A 25,252-nucleotide genomic window follows, 5' to 3' on the forward strand; every position below is an offset into this window, starting at 1 on the left:
GACAAAATAAAACAGGGTGGGGTAGAGAGGATTGATGGAAGGACTGAGGCTATTGCTGATACACTGTACCTTATTTTGGTTCCTGTCTCTCCTCCCTTATTTTGGCCTCTGCGCCGCAGTGCCACGAGATGGTCGTGCGCGGCCAGCTGCCGGCCTGCGAGGAGGACCTGCAGGCCTTGGCCGCCCTGAGGCTCCAGTGTCTGATGGGCGACTTCAGCACGCACGCCCCCTGCCCGCCTCTGGACGAGCTCTTCCCGGGCCACATGCTGGAAGCCCGGGTCCTCATGTCCCTCTCCGCCCCGCAAGCCCTGCCTCCCTGTCTGGTGGCGGCTCAGGGCTGCCCCGCCACGCAGCGCTTCCCCACGGGCCTCCTGGCGGGGACGCTGTGGAGCCACACGGCCACGGCGGCGCACAAGCAAAAAGTGGAGCAGGACCTGCGCCTGAGGAGCCGGCTGAAGGAGGAGGCGGCGGCCGTCATGGGATCCATCTTGGAGCGTTGGAAAGGTCTGGCCGGCTACAGCTGCAGGGACAGTATGGCCGCCTACCTCACGATTGCACGCCAGTGGTCGGGCTTTGGATGCACTCTTTACGAAGTGGACTTTTATATTGTGAGTATTGTGAGGTCATGCTTTTTGGTTTCGCTCCCTCAGTGCTTCGGGGGGTTACTTGGACTCTTGAGGTAAATAAAAGGATAACTGTGAACTGTTTTGACATCTGTTTACTGCGTCCTCCCTGCAGAGTTCGACGGGGAGTTTTTCCCAGAAGCTGTGGCTGGGTGTAGCTGCTACATCCGTGTCTCTGTATCGGCAGGGAGAGGCGGAGGCCCTGGAGTCGTTTCCTTACGGCCAGATCTGCTCCTACGGTGTCTCTGACAGCAACACCTTCAAGATCACAGCTGGGGATCGGGATCTGCTATTTGAAACCACCAAGGTACAGCGGCTCATGTCCCCAATGCTAGCACACACACAGGGAAGTGAAACCCCCAAGTCGTTAGAGCAGTTCCTTCACTCTGCTTGGACGCAAACCTATCTCCTCCGCAGTTAGGATTCAGCTTGTGTACTGTGCAGGGCCAAGTGGCCTTATCACCATGCAGTGTTCTGCAGAGTAAGTGAAAGAGGCACGCTGTCTGCTCATGATACCCCCACCTCCCTGCAGCTCTCTGACCCACTTTAAAAACACTCATTAATTTGGTCTAAATAGAGAGCATACAACCTGCCGCATGCTAACCACCAAAAGTCTAACTTCCTGGCATTAAATGCCGACTGGGGGTGTGTTTTATTGCAGTGGTTAGATTAAAATATTAGGCAAAACATTTCTCAGAAACATGGATGTTCTTCCAAACAGACCTTTTTTTTCAGGGGAGAACAAGTCTTGCCTTTCACTGGGTAGATTTGCTTGCATCTTCCCACACGGAACAAAAAATCCCTCTGTGATGTCTCATGGGGCACAAAAGTGGCTTTTATTTATTTATTAGACACACAGGCAAATTGAAGTACAACTCGGAGAGGCTTCTACTTTTGTGAACTTAAGGCCTTGTGTTGCTCTGACATGGATTTTCAGGGTTTTGAGCCACTGGGCAGGAAAAAAAAAGTGAGCTGGATTTGCAGGGGGTGATTATGGTTAGGCCTTGAGTTAAGGGTGAGGGCAAGATTAGCTGCTGATTCAAGGGCTACAGTTAAAGTTGAAGAGTAGGTGAAGGTTGAAGTCTGAGGAGTCACGGCCCTCAGGCAAGCATTAGCAGGACTAGAGTAAGGGTAGCTGTTGTCACGGCGGCTTATGGTGGTTTTGGCGGTCATGTCCACCGAGGTCAGGTTAACGGAGAGACGGATGAACAAATGAACTCCTCCGCAATTCCCTCCCTCCCTTCAGTTTTTTTTTTCCACAACAGCTGCTGAGTAAAAATATATAAGTGGTGAAATATCCACACACATGTAAAGCCTCTTTTTTATGATCGAGGGTGTGTGTGTGTGTGTGTGAGTGTGTGTGAGTGAGTGTGTCCGCTAGAACCTGCCAAACAACATCATCCTCAGCTTTCTGGAGGATCCAGTTTTTCTAGCAGCTGGATGACATCATCCGTCTCCACCCTCCTGTGACAGTGCCAGACCGACACTGAGACTGCCACCAATCTGACCTCTCTCTCTCTCTCTCTCTCTCTCTCTCCCTCCCTCTCTCTCTCTCTCTCTCTCTCTCCCTCCCTCTGTCTCTCTCGTTCTCTGTCACAGCTGACTGAGATCATGCAGCTGATGAATGCATATTTCAGTGCCATCCGTCGCCAGCGAGGGAAAGGGGAAGACGCGGACATCACCATAGCCGGCAGCACGGAGATGAGCTTCCATCACCTGGCCTCCACGCCCACGCCGACCCTCCTGGAGCTGCCCTCGCACCCCGTTTGAGAGGGACGCATCGATTACCCTGACCCCCAGCAGCGTCACTACCACCACCACCACCACCACCATCATCACCATCATCATCATCATCTTCCGCCACGTGGCCCCTGTGAGGCCTAGCCCCCCCCACCCCCCTGGTCCTCAGGACCCCGCGCCTCCTCCACTGGGAACGGCACGGCAGCCAAAACAAAGAGAGAGCTGTTTTCGCTCCCCATCCGTGAAAATAAACCCTCGCTGAGCCTTCCAGCTGAAGGAGCTGGCCCGATGGAGGGAAGGGAAGGGGAGAGGGGAGGGGAGGGGGGGAGGAGGGAGAGAGGACGGGGAGAGAAGGCGAGGGGGCGAGAGGGGGCGAGGGGGGTTCTGTTTTGCGAGTGAGGCCAAAAAAACCCACAGAAACCAGTGCGGTTGCTGATGAGGTGTCACACACCCCCACACCCTATCCTGTCACGCAACCACCTCTGTTACCCTACAAGGCAACAACCCCCTCCCCCTCCCCCTCCTCCCCCTCCCCTCACCTCACAACCACCACCACCACCCCCCCCCCACCCCTGTGACAATGTGAGACGTTGGCGTGAGCCTTTGCTACAACAGGGAGAGATAGCATCACAAGAATTAAGGACTTGTGGCAACAATAAGCTGTGGTACTCTCCTCATGAAGGTCTGGCCTCCAGTGAAAACACTACTCTCTCTCCTTCTCTCTTTCTCTCTTTCTCTCTCTCTCTATCTTGAAGTGTGCCATATTTGTATTACCTTTCCTAGAAGGCAGTAGTCCCTCATGCACTGCTGGAATAGTGTTGAGAACATTCAGTGACAAACCCTGCCCTGTCTTTGGCTCCCTGTCACACACACACACACACACACACACACACACACACACGCAAACACACAGTGACGCACGCAACACACACTGACTCACTCTCTCTCACGTGCCCTTATGCTGACATGTTCATCAGAGACAGTTAGTTTTCATAAGGTCCCAGCCGGGCTTGCGTTACCTGGAACTGTTGATGCAGTGAGCCATGTGAACTTGGAACTGGAAACAGATGTTGAACTCTGTAGCTAAGTCACTCTCTGGCTGCCGCGGGACGTAAAGACTCTTACATATGGGATTATCAGTTGTGTGTGTGTGTGTGTGTGTGTGTGTGTGTATGTTTGTGTGTGTGAGTCTGTGTGTGTGTGCACCCTTGTGTATGTGGATCGTGTATTTTATCAAGAAAACCCCGTTTCCTGAGTGACACATTCAGAATCTGGGTTAATTGTGTTTCACAGAAACCAAAGGCTTTTTATTGGAGCTCTTTGTACATTGTTTCCACCAAATGCTCTGATTTGTCCTTTGTTGTGCTGCTTGTCTCGACATGAACCTTGGTTAACACTTGACTGATTGGATAATTTTTGCTTTCGTCAGTTACTCTCCTAATGCAGCTCTGTTCTGCTGAAAATAACAGGTGCTTCTCTGTTTTGTTTATCATTTTTCCACAATGTGTATATATATATATATATATATATATATATCATTGAAGAAATGAAACCCAGAGTACATATAGGATCATTTAAGTCAAAATGAAGTTACCGGTAATTGTTATTTAGATCATACACAACGAAGTGCACAAGGCCTTACTGTAGCTCAGTGTGCAGTCACATAGAAATATATTATGTACAGACGCAAACGTACATAATAAGAAGCGGCACCATATCTGCCATGTGTGGTGCTCGACCCGTCCCCTTGATATTTAAACAGAAACCTTTCCAATCAGGCCATTGATGCTTTTGTATTGTTATTTATGCAGACTTTTTTTTTTTTTTTTTTTTAACTGTCCTTCATGTCTTAAACGCAGACCCAGGTGCATTTTGATATTAGGTTTGCTTTAATTGATCAGAGCCATGACGACTCTTTTGGTTAAAACAGTTCAGATGTGTAAATCCTGTGTTGTTCCTTATGTTTATATTTCTAGTGTTCTTGTGAAACCAAAGTTTCGCCAAGTTATGGGTTTGAGCATGGACCAAAGATGTTATTTGTTTTTTTTTATAAGCTTTTATAACAAGAAATTTTCCCAAAGCAGACAGACCCCCCCCCCTCCTTCTGATTTGTATTTGACTGTTTTCACATTTATTGATTTTTCTTTACACTTGAATATCTTACAATATGAAGACTTCCTGTTATAGTACATTGCACACCTTGTTTTATTATAGTAACCATTTAGGAATCTGAGAATAATTGGTTTTATAAAGGTGATTTTTTACAGTACTGTCTGCTACACGACCCCATGTGGTAACTATCCCCAAAACTAATGTTTTCTTTACCATGGACGGCCTTGATGAGTCATTGCACAGCCAGCCCTCTCTCCTGCTCAGAAGCAGGTCTTTGCTTTTCTTTTTCTTTTTTTACTGCAGCTGCAGGCAGCTCCAAGCTACATGTATGAAATGACAAAAAAAAAAAACAGAAATTAAACCATGGATGTTGTTGCTATATGTATTATGCTTGTGTGTATGCTGCACGGTACCTTTTCATGTAATGTGTGTATAGTTAATTGCACTATTGTTTGTTTTTAACTAACTTGGAAGTGCAATAAAAACTATAAATACTGTATGTAATTAATAAAAACGGCACCATTTTACCATATTTAGTGTCGGGTCATATTGTTCAGCCTCAGTGCTCGTTTCCTCCGTTTCACTTTCAGAAAATGTGCTTTCTTGTGCCTCGACTGGTGAAGCAGTGTAAGACTATTGTTTTCACCAAGGCACATTTTCTAAAAGGCTTAAGTTTGGCGCCAGCAGCACAACTGAGAGCCCTCCCACCCCGCCCCAAGCGTTTCTGGTTAAAAACAATAGCTGGTTGAGCAAGCGTTGCTAAGTGCCTTTACGTTCCCCTGCGGTAATGAGCCTGAACTGAGTTAGATGAACGGCCACCAGGACACAGCAGCTCCAGGTGAAGGAGAAAATGGGGGTCATCATTTTGCAGGAAAGCAAAATGACCACATGTGATTACAGCAAAAAAAATAAAAAAAAATCATAGAAAAATGTGTTTATTCAGTTTTAAACAGGTCCAACAAGCAAAGCAACATGGGACAGTAGTTCCATTGAGACGATACAGAGAAAGCCAGTGAACCAGCTATTATTTAAAGTATATTTACAGGCATAGAAATGAAGTGTGAACAGAGAGCCATCCTTGTACATGTGTGTATTCATCTGCACAAACTGTTACTTTCCTTACCGCAGGTGACATGCTGTCAAAATGTCAATGCACTTAATATGGAAGGTATTCTCACACCATTTCTGGCCCGAGCCCAACTTTCAACTTGATGTTCTTGTTGGTCTTGTACAGTGGTGACAAATGAGCAACGTGTATCAGCAGCAGACAGACGGTACAAAGCACCATGTCAGAAATGTCAGGTGGTACAGGAACCTACATTAACCATCATGCAATGCACTCTGCCAGCCCTTTTCTCTCTTTATCCAAGGCAGTCACTTTGTGGAAGCTTTACTGTGAATCGGCTGTATTAGTTACAGTAGTCAGTAAAAAAATAAACCAAGAAAAGGCAACAGGTTGTCAAAGAAAGAGGCAAAGCTGAGTTATTAACAAACATTTATAGAGAAGTTATTCTTACTTTGATCTTACAGGACTATTAGGTTGAAGCTTGATTTATATAAACTAGGTTTTAGAATTTACCACTTAACCCTTTGGTTGATATAATGACAGTGGATGTTAACACTCATCCCTCAGTCTCTCGACTGAGTGAACTTTGAAACACATACACATCACATGCTGTAAAAAGCCAATAAATAGTTTTTCAACAGAAGCAGCTAAAGCCAAATGCCTGTTTATTTTGGGGACACCTATGTGCGTCATGGGACATAAATTGGGTTAGAGTACTCTAGCTAAAGGATGTATTGTTGATGGAGTTGTCGTTGTGGTACGAGCGGATCAGTCCATTCACTGTTCTTGTGTGCCCCAGGAAATGTAGTCGGGCCGCGTGGCCGCGCTGTACTCGTCCACCAGCTGCTGGACGACTTCGCGAGAGTTGTCCAGCTCGTCAAAGTTGTCCTTGAATATGTCCTCTTTGCGGAATTGCTCCAGGAAGGCCTCGCGCTTACGCAGTTTGTCATACTGCTTGCACGTCCGCTCAAACAGCTGTGGGACAGCAACAGAGAGGACATCAAAACTAACACCCTGGAAAGAGTTAAGTTTCTGGTTCTAAAAAACTTGAACACCTTCGGTTTTGTTTTTTGTTTTTTTCTCTGTAACTAGAAAAGAAAATGACTTCACTGAAACTTCTTCAGAAGACTGTAACTTTCCCTCGAGGAAGTTTGAGATCTAAAGCAATCACAAAACAATTTAATTTGGGCATTGTAATGTGGCTGCCTGTAAAGGCTTTCTCAGTCATCTCAGATGAAGTAATTTCATGACATCACAGGAATGACTCTTCCCTTGTCCTCACAGCTCATGTTTTAAACCAGCAAACAGAAAGAGGAATGGAAGTTTGGAGGAAATGTCTAGTTTGGCAGCGAAATGATCCAAAACCTAATTTTCATGGAATTCCCCCGCAAATGCTGCTGCGGCAGCTCGACTTCACTTCTTAGGACAATGCATCCCCTCAAGTATTGACTCTGAGCAAACACAGATGCAGGTCTTTACTGTATAAACACACAGAATGTAACAGAATGGGGAACGAGGCCATGTGACTGAGATGAGCACTTACAGAGGAGATGCTTGTGTGGTTGGCCATCATCAGGCCGCTGACTCTGTGGGCCGAGGGCAGGTACGGGGACTTCCTGGACAACGCCACCTGGATGCTGGCGGGACCCCAGGGAATGAAGCTGGCAAGTTTCCGTTCTCGGATCCTCTGGAGGCTTTTATGCACCTGCAGTGGAGTCGGTGGAAAAATGTTGTAACACTCTCCAGACACGAGGAACTCAAGAGATAGTTTATTATAGGAGGACACACTCATACCTGTGTGGGGTCGACCTCTCCCTGGATGATGTTGAGGATGGCGATGTAGCAGTGGCTCGGCTGCCTTTCTCTTCCCGTCGACACCATGACGTTCTTGGGCTGCAGGAGCCTCCTCATCACGTCCAGCACTGTGGTTTTTCTCACACTAGCAACCTGAGACGCAGCCGAGCGATTAAATAAATAAAAAAGTCAACATCTTACAGCAGTGTTTTTCAACCTTGGGGTCGGGACCCCATGTGGGGTCACCTGGAATTCAAATGGGGTCCCCTGCAATGTCTAGTAATTGATAACAAAAAAAATTACTGATAAAAATATATTTTTTTAACTAATAATTCATCTTTTTAAAATTATGATTAAAACACCACAAACAATCTTAAACAACTGTATTCTATACTTTCACTTTCTCAAATATAAATTGAGCATCTTGATTGACAGCCACGATCACATGGAGCAGGGGCGTCTCTAGGATTTTGACACATCCGGGGCTTAGCCCGGAAGAGTGACACATGCAATATATGCGCGCGCAGAGCGCGCGCCGAAATTTTTAGGCATAGAGACATTCTCCATCATTGGTGAAAAAGGTGAAAACGATGCAATCCACAGATCATCAAATGAATGACCCATTTTGAATTTAGTTCTATGTACTGACATTAGCTAGCTACGTAACAACACATTGTGTTTCCATTTAACACATTAGCAGCTACAGTAAAAGAGGCAGGCTGTGCGGGATCCCTGTCTGCTAACTAGCTGCTATCATGCATGAAAAAGAAAATAAACAAGATGGTTCGATGTTATAGCACATTAACTTCAGCAACTTTCCCCTCTAGAAGAAGCCCAAACTTAGTTATTTCTAGGTACACAATTCTCACACCCTACAATTGCATTTACAGATGCCAATAATTACAGATTGCTTTTTTTCTCATGTAATATCAACCAGAGCAATATCAACTAGCTGCTAGCTAGCTAACGTTAGCTACTACCCTCTTGTAGTTCCAGCTGCAACACTCTTTTCGAAATTATACATTTTTACATAATTTCTATTCCCATTACCTTTTTGATTGCTGACCACCTTTGGGGGAAAACATGGAAATCTTTTTTGTGGCATCTTGATACACTTTAGCTGCTACTAGCTACCAAAAGACAGCTGCAGCTTGCTGTTGTCAAACCTGCCTGCTGTCAGGTATTTGTTGTCAAGTTAAATGCGCCGCTGTTTTGGGTGAATGACGTCAAGTGCGACCTGGAGGTGTTAACCACTTGTGTGCCAAAGCCAAAGTAGTGGCTTTTTAAAAATATAATTAATTGTTACTCAAACCTGTCCAAAAACACTGTTTTATCGAAGCATCAACATAAGATAACCGTAGTTTGAGGATGTGATCTTAAAAAAAAAAAAAAAAAAAAAAAAATTTTTTTTTTTTTTTTTTTTTTTTTTGAAAATTAATATTCGGGGCTAATTAAAAAACATCCGGGGCTTTAGCCCCGAATGTTTTAGCCTAGGGACGCCACTGACATGGAGTCGCCAGAAATTTGATGTCAAAATGGGGTCACCAGCCAAAAAAAGGTTGGGAACCACAGACAGTATTTTAAATATTAACTGCTGATATTAACAATACTGCCAATCAAAGTGGACACTATCATTGAATGAATGTTTGCTTTCAGTGGTTCGAGCGCGACTCACCGACTGGTCGGTGGTGAGTGGCGTGTACCCAGTCATGAGGAAGTGGAGGCGGGGTGTGGGGATGAGGGATGCGATTAGGCCGATGAGGTCGTTGTTCATGTAGCCCGGGTAGCGCAGGGTGGTTGTACTCGCAGACATGATGGTGGAGACCTGCGTGTATGAAACTTTAATTAGACACACTCAGCTTTTAAAACAGCTCCTGTACAATATGGAAACCATCTACGTACACACCAAGGAAGTACTGCTGAGTTGGACTGTAAACCTTTTAGCTAGGTGTTCCTAATAAACTGACAACTGGGTGGTTATGCACCTGCAGCAGTTTACAAGACTGTCATAGTAAATTCCACTACAGTGTTGACAAGTACTCAAGTAAATCAAGTGTTATCTGGTTACGAGAGGTGCTGTCAGTTGATGGACATGTTACATCTCATGTTTTCTTGCTCAGATTTCCTCAGTGTAAAGTCCTCAAAAATGTTTCATGTTTTACTCTGCAGGAAACAATTAATTCAAAAACAGTGGATGAATGGAGGTTGTATTGGTTTGCTATACTGATAAACCCTAAAGGAGGACAGGAACCAAAAAGAAAAGAAAAAAAACACAAACTGACCAAAAATAGACAGTCAAAAAATATTATATTAAAAAAAGCAAATCGAATAAAAACCCGATGCTTAAGAATAAAAGTGTGTTTTGAGCCTGGATTTGAATGATACAGTGTGTGTGTGTGTCTCTTGTCAAACAAGTTGACATACCATTTGGAAAGTGCAGCCATGTGCAACTTATTTCCAGTCTGACATGCAACTGACTCGCCAAACTAGTTTGTGAATCTTGTAATTTCAGTGGTGAGCGACACACGTCTGGTACAGACTGTCTCAACGTTTGTCTTTGTTCAATTACAGTGAGGATGGCTGTAAATTAGAGCAACAACTAAAACCTGCTGACTGACGAGCGGATACTACGCTTTAAGTTGAGGGGAGGGGTACATCCAACTTACCAGCTGATTGATCTGGGAGAAGGAGGGGTTCTGGATATGCAGTCTGTCTGTAGCGATGCGATTTAGAGCCGTGTTATCCAACACCACCTGATGCACGACACACGCACACGCCCAGGAGGGTAATTATCAGACAAATGAAAAAGAAACAAAAAAAAAAAAGAAATAGAGGAAGAGAATCCCTCAGGCACAACAACATGGCAAAAGTCAATACACTGCTACGTAGTTAAAGAAAGAGTGAGAGGGTATCAGAGTAATGACGCAGTCAAGGAACCTTTTAAGAAGCAACACAGTGTGCTGTTGTTAGGAGAGCTGAACATAAAAGACACACTGTACGGCTGCAACAGGGGGACCAATTCTTGGACAGATTCTATTAGCTCTCCAGCTAATTTAATCAACATGAGGGCCTTATGCAAGACCCTGGAGGAAGTAGGTATTAGGCAGGAAACACCATTAGACTGTTAGAGCATCTCAGTCTAATACAATCACCAATTTAAGACTGAGATTTAATAAGTTCAATTTGTAATTCAGCAATGCTGGCGCTGCAGTTTGCTTCTTTATGCTACACAAGCACCACAGGGGCTGAAGAGGGAGCTGTTAAGTAAAAGGAACTGATTAAAATAAAAACTTTTGCACTACTTTTGTGTTTGTGTGTTTTAAATCACAAATCAGGCCGGTTAATTTAGACACTGGTTTCTGTTTCAGTGTTCAGTGTCATGAACACCATATAAACTGTGAAGATGAAGTTTATTGTGATAAGTTGAATAACTTTATAATAAAAGTGGTCAAATTACAAAACAAACCCCGAGGTGGTGAGGTTACACTGTCATAATATAATTTAATTATATATTTTATTGGGGAGTGTTTAAGACACTTGAGACAAGCCTAGCCAAAACTAGTCCAGTGCAGAACAGGTTTCTGTTAATAAAATACATTTTATACACCGTGAGAACAGTGTATAAAAGGCCTGAGGCTCAATCATATTTTATTCATTTAATATGTCTTATACAGTTTGACACATGTACGAGCAAGTGCTTGCTCCGTTTTGACCTTGGTCATTTACGTCAGAGCGCATGGAGCCAAATTTATTAAACAGTCTCATAATAATTTCATTGGCAAACTCGACTGACCACCATCTTAATAGAATTATTTGTGTTGTCCTGATTCAGCATGTCATTGATAGCGGAACAGTTTAGCTACTGTGTTGTATTTGTGCTTTGGTTTGTTCAAGTGGGACAGTTAATCGCTAATCGGGGCTTGTAAAACAAAAAAAAAGGAGGAATCCCAAATGCAGTCGTTTTTATGTCATCCTCTGAGGGTATTTAGTGTCATGGCTGTTTTGTGAAGCAAAAGGGAGCAGTGGGATTAATCAGACAGCATCCCATGATGAGGGGGTAGCGCTCACCACACAGTCTGCGTTCTGCGTGAGTCTCTTCAGCGTCAGCAGCGAGTTGTACGGCTGAACGACCACGTCACTCATCTCATCCTGGTTTGGGAAAACGGAGTAAGTCTGCACCAGCTTCTTTGGGTACCTGAAGATGGGTAAAAATAAGATTTATTCCCTCACACACACACACATACACCACATCACAAGAGTAAATGGATAATAAACAAGCTATGTGGTGTTGTTTGTGGACCTGTCATTGAGTTTCTCCAGCAGATAGGATCCCAGCCCGGAGCCCGTCCCCCCGGCGATGGAGTGACACAGGACAAACCCCTACGAAGACAAAGGGGTTACTCATTACTTGTCGTTGAGATTTACAGCTACAGCATGTGCCACGTGTGTGTAAAGCTTTCTGCAAACGCCACTGATGCAGAAAGCTGAGTGAGAGAGTGTGTGTGTGTGTGTGTGTGTGTGTGTGTGTGTGTGTGTGTGTGTGTGTGTGAGCAAATGCCTCTCTTCCACGGCAGTTATATAAATGGGAGTGCAGCCCCACCTCACAAATAGGCTCCCTCAACCCCCCCAGCACAGCCCTGTAATACCTGCCTTCTACACTTGCCCGGCTATTATCACCAGACATTCTACACGCCACACCCTGCCAACATACACACGCTCACGGCAGCCCGGCCCACCACCTTCCTATCCAATACACACACACACACACACACGAGTGCAGTGCACACACTAAATAATAATGTGGGGTCATAATGTGAATGACTTACAGAAATTGCAGACCTTAGAGAGGAAATACGAGTGTTATTTTATGGGAGGCTGGCAGCTGAAGAAAGTTCACCAAAACAAAAAAGGAAACTAAGAATAATAGTGAGGCATGGATATAAGACTGTGCTAGTTTCAAGATTACAGGCACCGCTTTAACATGTCATTTCTATCAAAGCCATTCATTTCTGTACGGGATTTTTTTTTTGTACCACAACAAGGACGAAAGACTGTGCCTGAGAGACGAAGAGAAGTCATGTGTGGATACAATCAAGTATTCCCTGATACAACTCAGACAACAGATGGACTGCTAAACAAGCCTACGGGTCACAGACACAGGGTCAGCGGGGCCACTGAGCATCTTCGGGAATGTAAATGTTGCAAAGAGAGATCCCACGAGATATGTAGACTACAGAGAGACCATGAAACAACAAAGTGACGCAAAACAACTATTAAGTAATGGAAATGACCCGACTGGCCGAAAATGACCACATCAAAATAAAAAATTGACTACAAAACAATTTTAAAGGAGACAGAAAAGCTCCAAAACGACCACAAAGAAATGAACATGTCTGCTCTCAGAATGTGTCACACAGATACGCTGATGCTATCTTGGATATTTGAGGTTAAGGCTCATGTAGAAATTTGTTCAAGTGGGATCAGAAGGTCGGTTGACTATACTAATTGCACACAGACACACACTTTTTACTTTATTTCTGAAACCATATTGAGAATTTGACACTGCCAAAGCCACATTACCCTCCCCCTGCCCCAGGGACAGCTGGTATGTGATAAATGCTGAACTTGCCTCCAAACTGTCACTGCCATCTGCCTCCCGGTCGATGATGTCAAAGATGTCTTCTTGGATTTTTTTGCCCTAAAAAGGTAAAAACATTATGTGTCAAGTTTATTATGGCTCCTTTACTAGTACAATAATACATGCAATGTAACATGTAATATCCGTTCATCACCTGTGAGTATCCACTAGCCCAGTTGTTGCCAGCACCTCCTCCATGCTCAGAGAGGTAGATGTTCTCTGGGTTGTACAGGTTTGCATAAGGCGAGTTAAGGATGGAGTGAATCACCCTCGGCTCCAGGTCCAGGAGGACTGCGCGGGGGATGTAGTGTTCATCATCAGCCTGTGGAGTTTTATCAACAAACAGGGGTTATCTGTTGAAACAGTCAGTGTGATACTGTACTTCCTACCAGGGTCTGGGTTATTTCAGTTTACACTACAAGCATGCCATCTAGTGGCAAACAACATTGTTGCAGCCCAAAATATAAACTCACCACTCATGTCACAGCAGTACAGTATATACCAGTGGTTCCCAATGTTTTCTGGCTAATGACCACATTTTGACATCACAAATTTCTGGTGACTCCGTCAATCGAGATGCACCAGCTCAGATATTTTTATATGCTGCATTTTATTTGAACTCGATTAAAATTCGAGAAAGTGAAAGTATAGAATACAGTTGTTTAGGATTATGTGTGGTGTTTCCCTGCTCCGACTGCTGCCCCCGCGACCCGATTCCGGATAAGCGGCGGACAATGGATGGATGGATGGATGGATGGATGTTTCTAATCATATTTTTTTTAAAGAATAATAAAGAGATATATTTGTATCTTTATTTTTTTATCAATTACTGGACATTTCAGTTGACCCCATTTGAATTCCAGGCGACCCCACATGGGCTCCTGACCCCAAGGTTGAAAAACACTGGTATATACAATCATCAGATCAATTTCACATCACATCAAAAAATGTGATCTCAACGACTGGAAACCGTGGTATAGTTGTTGGTGCCAGATGGGCCAAGTCTCAGTATTTCTACAGCTGCTGATCTCAGGGGATTTTCACACACAACGGTCCTGCTTCTGAACTTGGAGCAGCAGTTCTGAGGTGGGAACCAGCTTGTTGATGAAAGAAGTCTGGATGCAGTCCAGTTAGAGCAGACAAAGGAGCCATAGTAACTCAGATAACCACTCTTTACGAGTGTGGAGAGGAGAAAAGTTTAACCTCCGTTGTGCCAGGCTGCTGTGGTAATAGTGTGAAGAACATTTTCTTGGCACACTTAACGCTCATTAATACCAACCAGTCATTCTTAATGACACAAGCCATTTGAATATTACTACTGAGTACATGCCTCCCTTTATGGTGACAGTTTACAATCTTCAAATGGCGACTTCCAGATTGATAATACAGCATGTAACACAAAGCAAATGTCTCTCTAACTGGTTTCAGGTGAGTAGTATTGAGGTCAGTGAACCTCAGTGGTCTATCCAGATCCCACATCTAAATCTAGCACCACTGGGATGTGGCAGAATGGGAGATTGGCAGCCTGAGTGTGCAACTAACCAACAAAGCTATAATAGATACCGTTTTTAGGACAAGCTGCATGTGCTTTTATTGATGCTGTTTTATGTGCTTCTATGCATCATGAGTTCAAATGTGGTTTTCATGTGTGTAGTGCTTTTTATGTTTGAGCCCTAAACTTTAGACGATCTTCTACAGTATCACTAGGCGATGGACAATGGGCTTTATGCCCAGCTCCACTAATCCACTATTAATCCAGGTGTGTCTGACCATTGTTGTGAGGTCAAACACACCTGGATTAATCAATTTGTCCAATAATGTAAAACAGGAAATAAAGGAGCTGGCTTAAGTTCAGGAAGTAGTGGAACTGGGATCATCAACCTGCTTGTTTTACTTGCTACGTACCATATACACAAATCCAAATTCTCTAATCACAAACCATCTTTTTTAATTTTTGAGAAGGAGCTCAAACAATAAATGACAACAATCCAACACTCTATAAACAGAGAAGCCATCAAAACCACTGAGCCATGCACTCTGTATAACATTTTTATGAACTAATTTATCACTGTTTTGTATAATGTGACATTGTATTGTATTATATTAATGTTCTGTGTTTTTCACTAATTGTAATATCTGACTTTTCAATAAAGTTTGCTTTAAAAAAAAAAAAAAAAAAGTAGTGGAACTGGGCATAAAGCCTGAAATTATGTGATGCGTTCAAGTTCAAGGAGGTCAAGGGATATGTGTCCAACTGCCTTTGATAATAAATGAAGTCGTTTATGGAGCAAAGGGAGACCCTGCACAGTATGTTAGTAAGTGGACACACACAGTACGTTCATAATTCATGACAATAAGGTGGAGCTATATACATTAATTTCTCCAGTTACCTGATAGAAGAACACATCCTTCCTGTCGGTTCCTTCGGTTGCAAACTCCTCAACAATCCCCTCCGGACTGATGCCATGCTCCGCACACAGCTGCTTCCAAAACTCAAAACCAACTGGAACACAAAGAGACGAGAATAATCTGTTATCAATCGGTAAATTATCCAATATTTATTCATTTACAACACACCATAATATCAATTAGCATCATCTGCACCCCGGTAGCTAACGTTATCGTGTTTCAGTGGGCTAGTATTAGTATTTGGGTTAGTATTTGCTAGGTAGTTAGCACACAACCATTAGCCACAAGTTAACTAATTTATAGCTTACACTGATGTTGACGCTGTTGTCGTTTTATTTAGATTTTATCTTAACTTTATTTTAGCACTTCACGGTATTATTACGTTACACACACAGCATTGAGCCTGCTTGACATATCAGCACAGCTAGCAAACTCAAGCAGGGGGATGCTTTGCTCTATTTTGCGTCTTCCACCTACTTTGATTTCCACATTGTCCCAGCTGAAGCGTTATAATTTCTCGAGGCATGTTCAGTCCAGCGTTGCTCCTTATTTAGCTAGCCCAGTCGGACGACTTTGCTGGCTAAATAACACAAGAAAACAGGTCGCTCCTCCACCAGAAGCAGCAGCAGCCCGCTCCTTCCCGCTTGGTGCTGATGATGTGACGCTCAGAGTCAACGGTCGCAACCGATATCAAACGAGCACAGCGCCCCCTGCTGCGTCGGAGGGTGTAAAGCAGATTTACCGCTACAGTCTACCACTAAATACCTCTTCTATAACGATTTTTTGTTTGTTTCATAAGTGCCCTCGATCTTATGAAAAATAAAAATGACACTAAAGTGTTTGATATAATTGATAAATATGATTTACAAAAGAAGCCCTAGCCTTTGTTTTTTTCTTTCCCTGGGTTCTCATAGCACCTGTTCCTTTATTGAGTTGTTAAATATATAAATGTATGCCATGAATGTTTGTACATAATTATTTGTGCAATAAAAATGAATAAAATAAATAAATAAATAAAAAACTTGTGTTTTTTTGGCAGTTGGCAAGTAACCCACCACAGGGAGCATTACTGCCACCCACCAAGTATGGATCGAGAGATTGGCAGTTACAGACAGACTATAATTTACAAACAGTTCAAATAAATAAATAAATAAATATATTACAAATAAAATAAACAAATAAAAAAGTAAATTGATTAAATTCTTTCTATCAACCATGTGTTATTGAGCTATGCAAATGGTTACTTTTGGACACCCTTGGACTCTACTCTAAGTACATTTCCCAGATTACATCCTATTTTTGCACTTTCCACTGCTTCCTTGAGTATTTTCCTCCTCATACTTTCTACACTCCACCAGAACACCATGGATCTATTATAATACATCCATGTGCTGGACAGATTCAGTCATACCACAGTGCACACACTTTCCATCGGAATGCTTACCATTATCATGCAAGGTCTCATTTAAACCACACCATACATTACATTACAATGCATTTCAAGTTTGCACCATTTTTTGTGCTACCATACATATTGATAACATACATTTAATTGTTGATGTTTGTGCTAAAATTTCTACTCGAAATGGCATTGGTAATCCGGGCTCTGTTGCATTAATGGTCATAGGTACCTGTAGGATTGGTCGCAGTTGACAACACAGTGATTGTTTAGTTTTTCCACAAATAAATATGGCTCATACAAAACACGTATTTTTGGTTAATGGGATTTATTAAACAAACACTTCGTAAGGCAATCACAGTCCTCCTGACGACTTTTTTTTATTTGTTTGTCCACGAAGCAGTGGTGCAAGTAAACAAAGCTAAGATGTCCCTATTGTACCTGAACGCAGCCTGACACAGGGGCCACACGGCACACGGATTTTGATTGGACCGTTGCTGAACGTCTCTGAAAAACAGGTTACGCCATATTGTCCCTGTCCCCGAGGAGAGTGCTACATTTCTTCAAAAAATGGCAAAATAGTAGGTGTCAGTTTATCTAAAAATAATAACAATAATAATAATTACAACAGTGGCACTGATAACACGTTTGCTTTCTACACAAACAGGCGTTTATTATTTTAAAACGGAAACACGTTGACTCAATCAGCTAACGTGGCTAGGCGGCGGTTAGCTCAAATCCGTTAGCGCAGCTCTGCTAGCCGCCGGTGTTGTGAACGGAGCGGCTCAGAGTCGCTGCGCTCTTTACCTGTTTTTACCACAAGTATTTTATTTTTTTACAGGCTTGCTGTATATCTATGGCAGACACTAAGATGGCGGCTCACACCGGAGCAATGGAAGGCACATCTATGGAGGATTTCTGTAGCAAGCAGGGGTCTGGTGTGTGTCTGCGGAGTCGACCGTGCTCCAGCGAGAGAGACGGGCAGGTACGGGCTGTCAAAGCCGCTCTCCAGTCCAGGTTGGGGCCCTACGAGCCCGTCCTGACCTACCTACAGTCCGTCCTGGTGTGGGAGAGACCCTTTCAGTGTGTGCTTCTCTACGTTGTGGTCAACGTTGTGTTTTGGTGAGTTTCATTACAAACAAACATTTTAATGAATGCGTTTTAATGGCAGATCTTGTTATGTGTCCCCAAGTCCTTGTTAATTTTTTTTTTTTTAGCAACCCACATTTAGACAATACACAGACTGTTTTGGTCGTTTGGGCGAGAGGCAGCGTGACTAAAAACAGCTGGTGCTTGCTTTTACACAATGCAAACATTTCACCTGTCAATTCAAGACAAGACAGATGGCTGGCTAGTGGCTCCATTTATAGACCCACTCAACAGACACGAAAGACACTCCCAACCTTGTTGTTGCTCCTAACTGAACTGGTTCCTTTATATTGTGAACGGTGTGAATAATAAGCCTGAATAATGAGTCGTACCCTTTTCATTACTAATGCTTATGTGTATGGGAGATTGGAAATTGAAGCTGCATCTGAAATTTACAGGCTAATGTGTTGTTTGTGGCTCTGCTAGAGAAAGTCATCAAGTCATTGTCAATGAAGAGCAGTCTATTTACTGTATGTCTGTCTTATCATGTAGCCAAGTGTATCAAGTACCAGTTGTGGTTAATGGAGCAGTATTGGAAGATAACATCCCATGTTATAAAATGCACAAGAATAAGAATATCATAAGTTCAATGTATGTTACTATTTTAAGAAATTCAGAGTTATATTTTATTGCCTCCAAATTACCCACATCTAATACTGCACCAGTACATTCATTTAGCTATAAAATACATGTAGTGAAGAATAATGTGCAATATTTCCCTCTGTAATGGGGGTTTAAGTATAAAGCATTTACCCACTAGTAATAATTTTTATTCAGTTGTAATATTATATCAGCTTTAAACTTAGAAAGCACTTAAACGAGAAACAGGAGATGTGGGGCAGGTTTTGGCTGGATTGGGTGACTGTAATATTCTTGTTTGATAAGAATCACTGACCTGGGTCACAGCAGAGGGAAAGTCGGGCAGGCCAGGCCACCCTCCTTGTGCGTCTCAGGAATTCAGCCTTTATTCGATTAGACCACTGAGCATGTTAGGCCATTCATGCCGTCTCCCTTTTTACTTGTGCTCCAGTATACACTAAAGTGGTGCAGCAGGGTAGTTTCTGCCCAAAGTGATGCATTCCCATACAGTATAATGCATGAAGCGACAGATGATGGTATATCACATGGAGATGGGGAGGCTATTGAGGTTTATTCTTAATGCACAACCCATTTGAACAACCAGGAGTGAAAAACGGATATGATACAATAAAACCCTAATACAATCACTGTGTTTTGTCCGTATTGTTGCCGTGCTAGTTTTTATTTTTAAACTAACTGTTGCCACTAATTGCACTGCTACCACAAATTCTATTACATCTCATCCTGCCAACAAATTCTTTGTTAGGTTAATCTCTCACTGCTGATTGGCAGAATCCTATAACATTGTGGTGGTCAACAAGTTTTGAAGTCTTGTGATCAGAAACCAGGGTGAGGGATTTTTATTGAGGACAGTGAAATCCAGTTGTTTGAAAAAGGACAACACCTGAAACACCACCTGTGATATCGCAATATAGATTATGAACCTTACTTTATAGAGAGTTTTCAGGAGTGAAATAAATTCATCTTGACCAAAGGAAACAGTAGATAATCCCTCGAGGGTTTTGTAGTTTGATGAAGTTTTATGAATGCACTAAGTTGTTGAGTTACATAACTTGTTCATTGTTTACTCCTGGGGTAACAGGCATGGGATGTACTGTCTGTTCATGTGTTTTAATCCCCTCCAGGTTCTTTGCGCTGACTTCACTGCGCCTGCTGTTTCTGCTGGCTTCTGGTTTGGCTGTGGTTGTCTGTGTTGATACCTGGAGAAACAAAATCTGGCCAGAAATTAGAGGTGCTACAAGTTCCCTCAATGGGGGCCTTTATATTTCTCTGTGTGACATGTTCTGTTTTTTTTCCCTTTACTTTAAACCCTGAGTGCCTTAGGTTTCTTGTGCTAATTGTATCCCAGATATTCCCCGGTTTTATATGATTGCAACAAATGTACTTCTGTTATCAAAATAGACAGTCAGCACCCTGCACCATGGACTTTGCAAGTGTTTTGTGTTACATATGGAGCAGTTGATCTCATTTACCTGCTTTTGAACTTGAGTTATGTACAGAGTCCTGAGGAGACTTTAGATGGAAGTGACCTCAAGCTACTTATTCTACACTCTATACTTTACAATGCACAGTAACAAGTACACTACAGCCTATGTGAATATATCATGCACTCTGTGGTATGTGATGTTTCCTCAATTAATCTCTTCTCTTTTTTTCTCTCTCTCCTCCACAGTCAGGAACAAGGATGAATCAGAAAACGAGAGGTTTGTGACCTAAGCCACAGCTTTGTGTTGACTCTGACCACCAGCCACTGCTCTGACAGCGCTGATGATACAATAACATGTTGGATAAAAAGTATTGATAACACTGTCTGTCTGTCTAGTTGGGGTCTGGTGCAGCCTGGCGTCCTCAGTGTGCCTGAACTGTGCCACCACATCGCTGAGGCCTGGGTCAGCGCCAAAGTTCTCACATTCAGTATGGTGCAGTACAAAAGACAAAACCCTGGAAAGGTGAGGAGGAGCATACATACCACAAAAAAACGTCCATCTATATATATAACAAAGTGAAAAGTTACCTTTTTAAATGATGACCCTGTTCCCCTATTATGATTGCCTGCTGTCATTGTCATAGCACAATCCTGCAAATGAATAATTAACCAAGTTTCATGAGTAAACAATGGAAATGCACCATAGTCCACCTGTATTATTTTATGCTGACTTTTGTTTTGTTGCTCCCTTGCAGTTTTGCATAATGACCTGTGGAGTGTTCACCTGCTTGGCTGTGGTTGGACGCTACGTTCCTGGCCTGGTGCTCTCCTACTCCGCTGGTGAGTCGCGGCAGTTAAACTTTCAGCAGCCTCCACTACTTTTATCTGCTCCTCTTCACAAGACCATGGTGACAGGGAAACTCAGCCTGACTGGTTCTATTAAAAATGCATGGGTGGTGAAACCAGATCTGCGGTGCCCCAATAGAGAGGGGGCCCTAGCCCAGTGAGGTGATTAAAGCCAGGATGAGACACAAGGGGCAGGAATGAAGGTGGGAAGGGAGCCAGGCAAGAAAGCTAAGGAGGTCAGTCTGTGACCGGGCTAATCTCCTCACCTCCAACCAGTGTAGGCTGCAGAGCTGGGAGAGACAAGCCCTGCCAAGGCCCCTCCAATCTGACGTCTAAACCGATCCACAGCAGCTTGTACTCTACACGTTAACTCCCTGCTGCTCCCTCTGTCTGTATCTCTGTGCTGGAGATGACTCAGCCCTGTGAGGGTCTGTCTGCAGTTAGCAGAGCGTTAGATACAGTGTGTGTGTACAGATCATTTTCTTATCACGTACAGCAAACAACACCACAGAATGAGTCTTTCTTCACAATGACTAGTGTTTTCTCCCTTTGTCCTCTAGTGTTAGCCACTCTCCTGGCCCCTCTGGCAGCCTATAAGAGGGTTTTTCAGCATGTCTGCGTGAAGCTGGAGCCAGTCCTGCAGCGGCTGGACTTCAGCGTTCGTGGATACATGATGGCAAATCCAATTGATAATCAGTGTAAGTAGTACATCCAATTTTATTCTATCTGCATGCTGGTCTTGATATTAAATTAGGAAGCCACAAATGAACCTTTAACGAACAAATAAGGTTTAAGGTTAAACCTTATTTGTTCACAAACATAGTCAGACAAATTAAATAACTGACAATGCACCGAGTGGTAATCTGTTGTGTTCTGCTCTGCAGTTCTGCGGAAGTCCATCCGTGGTGCATCCTCAGGTGAAGCCAGTGATAGTGAGGAGGAGGAGTTGGCTGCTTTCTGCCCCACAGTAAGTCTGTTTAAATGATTGAAGCCGTCATAAACTCATTTTTCACTGATGTTAGTGAGCATCGTCCTCTTATTTCCTGCACTGTTACTAAAATGAACCAGTCATTGAGCCTGCCTTGCATAGGTTTTATATATTTCGTACTAAAAGTAGTAAAATTTATAGTTTGTTTTTCTTTCCGTCGAGAATTGAAAAAGTTTGTTCCATTAACATGCTGCCTTTTTGGCTTCCTGAATCTAATATGTACTGACTTTAACATGAACATTTGTTTTAGTAGTTCTATTATGACGTTAGTACATGTCTAAGCTTGTCTACTGAAAATATCATGATGGTAAACGCCTCTGTTGTGTTTATGGAGTGTGTGTGAGTGTCAACACCTGTGTCACATTGTTTATTCAATGTGAAAGTTGGCTGTTGGGAACTTGGAAAAGACTAATTCACCACATACCTGTAGCTCTGTATTTCATCAGTGTTATTTACAGTAGCAGATCTAAGTTACTTCCTGTTGAGGTCAGGAACTTCACATGAGTGCTGTGTTGTGTTTTGTTTTGCCTAAATGTGTACATGTGCGGTGAAGCCTGTACAGAGTATGAGCCCATATGGAAAGTGAAAGTAATGGTGGAACATAGTTTGCAAATGTTTTGTGGCTGAGCAACAGAGAGAAAGTTTTTGCATACAATTTGATCTAAAAAAAAAAAAAAAGCACACAACTTAAAAATATCTACCTTTTTATATCTGCTGTCTTTCAGTTTGACGATGCTGTTGTTGCGAAGGAACTTGCACTGACAGACTCTGAGCACTCAGATGCTGAGGTGTCCTACACTGACAATGGAACTTTTAACCTGTCGCGAGGCCAGACCCCGCTCACCGAGGGCTCTGAGGGTAAGTACGGGGGCGTTTTCTTTTCTTTCATTATCTTATCGTTTGTTCTTGAGTCTGATTTTGTTCTTGTCTGTGTGTTGCTCAGACTTTGACAGACACAGTGATGCTGAAGAGTCCTTTGCTCAGGACCTCCCAGACTTCCCCTCCATAAACCCCGATGCCACCCTGATGGACGATGACGACGACACAAGCATCGGGCTGCCTAGTCTGGGTCCAGCCGGGCTCGCCAGCCACCGAGCTTCCGTGCTGGACGTGGACGGTCATCTGGATTCTGACCAGGACGATCTGGACACAGAACTTTCTCTTAGCGGCCTTCCACCTATCACTGATTTCACGGGAGACTTGGCCGGAGTCATCGCCAGCAACATGATCCAGGCGGCGCTGGCCGGGGCGCTGCAGCCTCGACCTCCTGCCACCCGCCACAGAGAAGCACCTTCCAGGGCCAGAGCCCCCCGAAGCTACCGCAAACAGTCCAGCTCCGAGCTGGACACAGACTTGGACGGAGAGGACTTTGAAATGCTGGATCAGTCTGAACTGAACCAGATGGATCCCCTCGGAGGAGGAGGTCCTAGACGAGGAGAGAGCCAGGGGTCTAACTTCTTATCTAGCCTGCTGGGTAAACCGCAGTAAGGTGTGTATGTGTCTATAGGCGCGCGTGTGTGTGTGAATATGGATGAGCTGTGAATGTGTGTTGTGTGAAAGACGATTTTAGGTTCCAGCAGCCCTGCTTCTGATCGGCATCAGTTTATCACTGTGAAGTATTTTATTTTTTCTATCTTTTAAAACTCTCTTTCCCCCTTACTTTTAAACCCCAGTCATCCACAAGACTTTTTACTTTGTAGGCTGAGCAATAGAATAAAATGCAGCAACAAAAATAAAACGCATTCAGACATTGAATAAACCAGCATTATTGAGCCTTGTTGCCATCGTGTAACTTCATGCACCCATCAGCTACAAGGGTACCTGTTAGTGACTATAAAATGAAGAACAACAGTGCCCATAAAATCTTTTCTACTAGGAAGTCTAGACACACAGGGCTATTTAACATGGGACCAAATATCACATTCCTGTTGGTTGAGCTGAGCCATGTTGCTTTGATAATGCCGTTATGAAAAAGCATTTCATGTCTTAAGTTTCTTTTAGTGGGTGGAATAGTTGGAGTGGTCAAACCGGCCTCCACTTTCCATCGCACGTTGTCAAAGAAACAGCAGCTTTTGTCACTGTTGGTCCTCCATCTGATGTTACAGGATTTGACCAGCGATTCTCTTCAGTCATGAAGATGAATAATATTTTGACAAAAGTTTCAATTACTTTCCTGCGTGATTTTATTTTCTTAACTTTTTTCCTTTCCTGCTGACTAACACGTTCATACGTTAGTAGGAGCTTATTTTATTTTCCTAAAACAATGTCACATTGCAGTCTGAAGACATCTGACCCAGAGGAGCATTTAATATTATGTGTGTTGTTCATTGTATTTATGAACTTGTGCCCAAGGGTGAGATTTGCTTTTAATATTTTCCATGTCCCTGCCCTTTAATACAGCTCAATAACATATTGTGTCCATGTTTAATACCTTGAATGAGCCCTCAGCTTTGTGTGTATTCTTTTTCAGAAATAGTATTTTAAGAAAAGGTCCAACATCTTTGTATTTCATGTAATCGACAGTCATGCTGAACATTATAAGAGAAAAATCAGGTCTTCAGTTTATAGATATTTTACTTTTTTCAAGGGGAAACATGTTTACATCAAAATTGGTTTAAAAAAAAGTTAGTTGTTCCTTGTGTCCTTTTTTAAAGTGTTAATGGCTTTGTGTGCTGGTCAGCCTGATTTCCTCTCGATGGACACACCATGGCAGTATGTTGGAGTTTTACAGTGGAAATGGCACTTCAAAAATAAATAAAGCCAGAGTTGAGATTTATTGAGATCATATATCAAAGAGTCTTAAACATGCTGGGTTTTAGATAGAGGAAAAACATATTGTTCGCATTCATTGTGTTATGTTTGAGAAGAAAATCATAGCTGCGAGAGATGTAGCACAATAGTTTAAAAAAACAAAACTGCTGGATACAGAGTGACTCATGGAGGTGACAGAAAAAGTGTGCACTTAAAGGAAAATGCTGGTATTTTAGAGCTACAGATGAAGAACAGGAGGAGAGGTTAACTTCTGTGTCTGACCACCTCAGTCAACTAAAAAGTTGCTGATTGCTGCTTCACGAAGAGTCAGTTCCTCAGTACGAGTGATCTGTAGTCAGTTTGATAATGTAATGTGCATAGAGGTGTATTTTCTTCTCTGTAACTGGTTTTGATATGTTTTGATGTGCAAATCGTATTGAATAAAATGTTTGCCATTAAGTCTGTCTTTGGTGAAATGTGTACTAGATTAAGAAGCTTTTTGTTAGATTATTTCAAAGTGTTTGATTCAAGACTAAAATCACAAAGTCTTTTTGGCTTCATTTCTGTCTTGAATACACCACAGCTGTAGATTTTGAAGCCTACTGAGCAAATTGAATGGACCAGTCAAGCACACAGTGGGTATGACTGGCCCAGATAATTTCTTCTTTGAATTGGTAATTCATATTCTTAAGGCACACTGACCCCTGTGGT

General features: G+C 43.0%; 3 protein-coding genes across 4 annotated transcripts in view; 2 read left to right on the top strand and 1 right to left on the bottom strand.

Annotated features, from left to right (window-relative positions):
- plekhh3 (pleckstrin homology, MyTH4 and FERM domain containing H3) overlaps nt 1-5,007 on the top strand; it is a 32,628-nt gene extending 27,621 nt beyond the window's left edge. For both annotated transcript variants that reach the window (XM_083977676.1, XM_083977677.1), the window contains 3 exons: nt 120-608; nt 739-930; nt 2,223-5,007. In XM_083977676.1, coding sequence (XP_083833802.1) covers nt 120-608; nt 739-930; nt 2,223-2,393 — 852 coding nt within the window. In that variant the 3' untranslated portion in view covers nt 2,394-5,007. The remainder of the gene's footprint in view (nt 1-119; nt 609-738; nt 931-2,222) is intronic.
- Nucleotides 5,008-5,414: 407 nt separating this feature from the next.
- On the bottom strand, nt 5,415-16,016 carry tubg1 (tubulin, gamma 1). The gene is made up of 11 exons (XM_083976826.1): nt 15,860-16,016; nt 15,364-15,476; nt 13,128-13,295; nt 12,965-13,033; nt 11,636-11,715; nt 11,404-11,530; nt 10,002-10,088; nt 9,011-9,160; nt 7,336-7,488; nt 7,085-7,246; nt 5,415-6,516 (listed from the first exon to the last, which is right to left on the bottom strand). Exons 1-11 carry the CDS (start codon nt 15,906-15,908, stop codon nt 6,319-6,321), a joined length of 1,356 nt encoding a protein of 451 aa, XP_083832952.1. The 5' UTR covers nt 15,909-16,016; the 3' UTR covers nt 5,415-6,318.
- Nucleotides 16,017-17,288: 1,272 nt separating this feature from the next.
- retreg3 (reticulophagy regulator family member 3) lies at nt 17,289-24,994 on the top strand. The gene is made up of 10 exons (XM_083977411.1): nt 17,289-17,362; nt 17,623-17,903; nt 19,655-19,761; nt 20,203-20,233; nt 20,353-20,479; nt 20,712-20,796; nt 21,363-21,500; nt 21,687-21,769; nt 22,516-22,648; nt 22,734-24,994. The coding sequence occupies exons 2-10, from the start codon at nt 17,638-17,640 to the stop codon at nt 23,276-23,278; spliced, it is 1,515 nt and encodes a 504-aa protein (XP_083833537.1). The 5' UTR covers nt 17,289-17,362; nt 17,623-17,637; the 3' UTR covers nt 23,279-24,994.
- The last annotated feature ends 258 nt before the right edge of the window (nt 24,995-25,252 follow it).

Source organism: Trachurus trachurus (assembly GCF_905171665.1).
Source record: "Trachurus trachurus genome assembly, chromosome: 8".
NCBI lineage: Eukaryota > Metazoa > Chordata > Actinopteri > Carangiformes > Carangidae > Trachurus > Trachurus trachurus.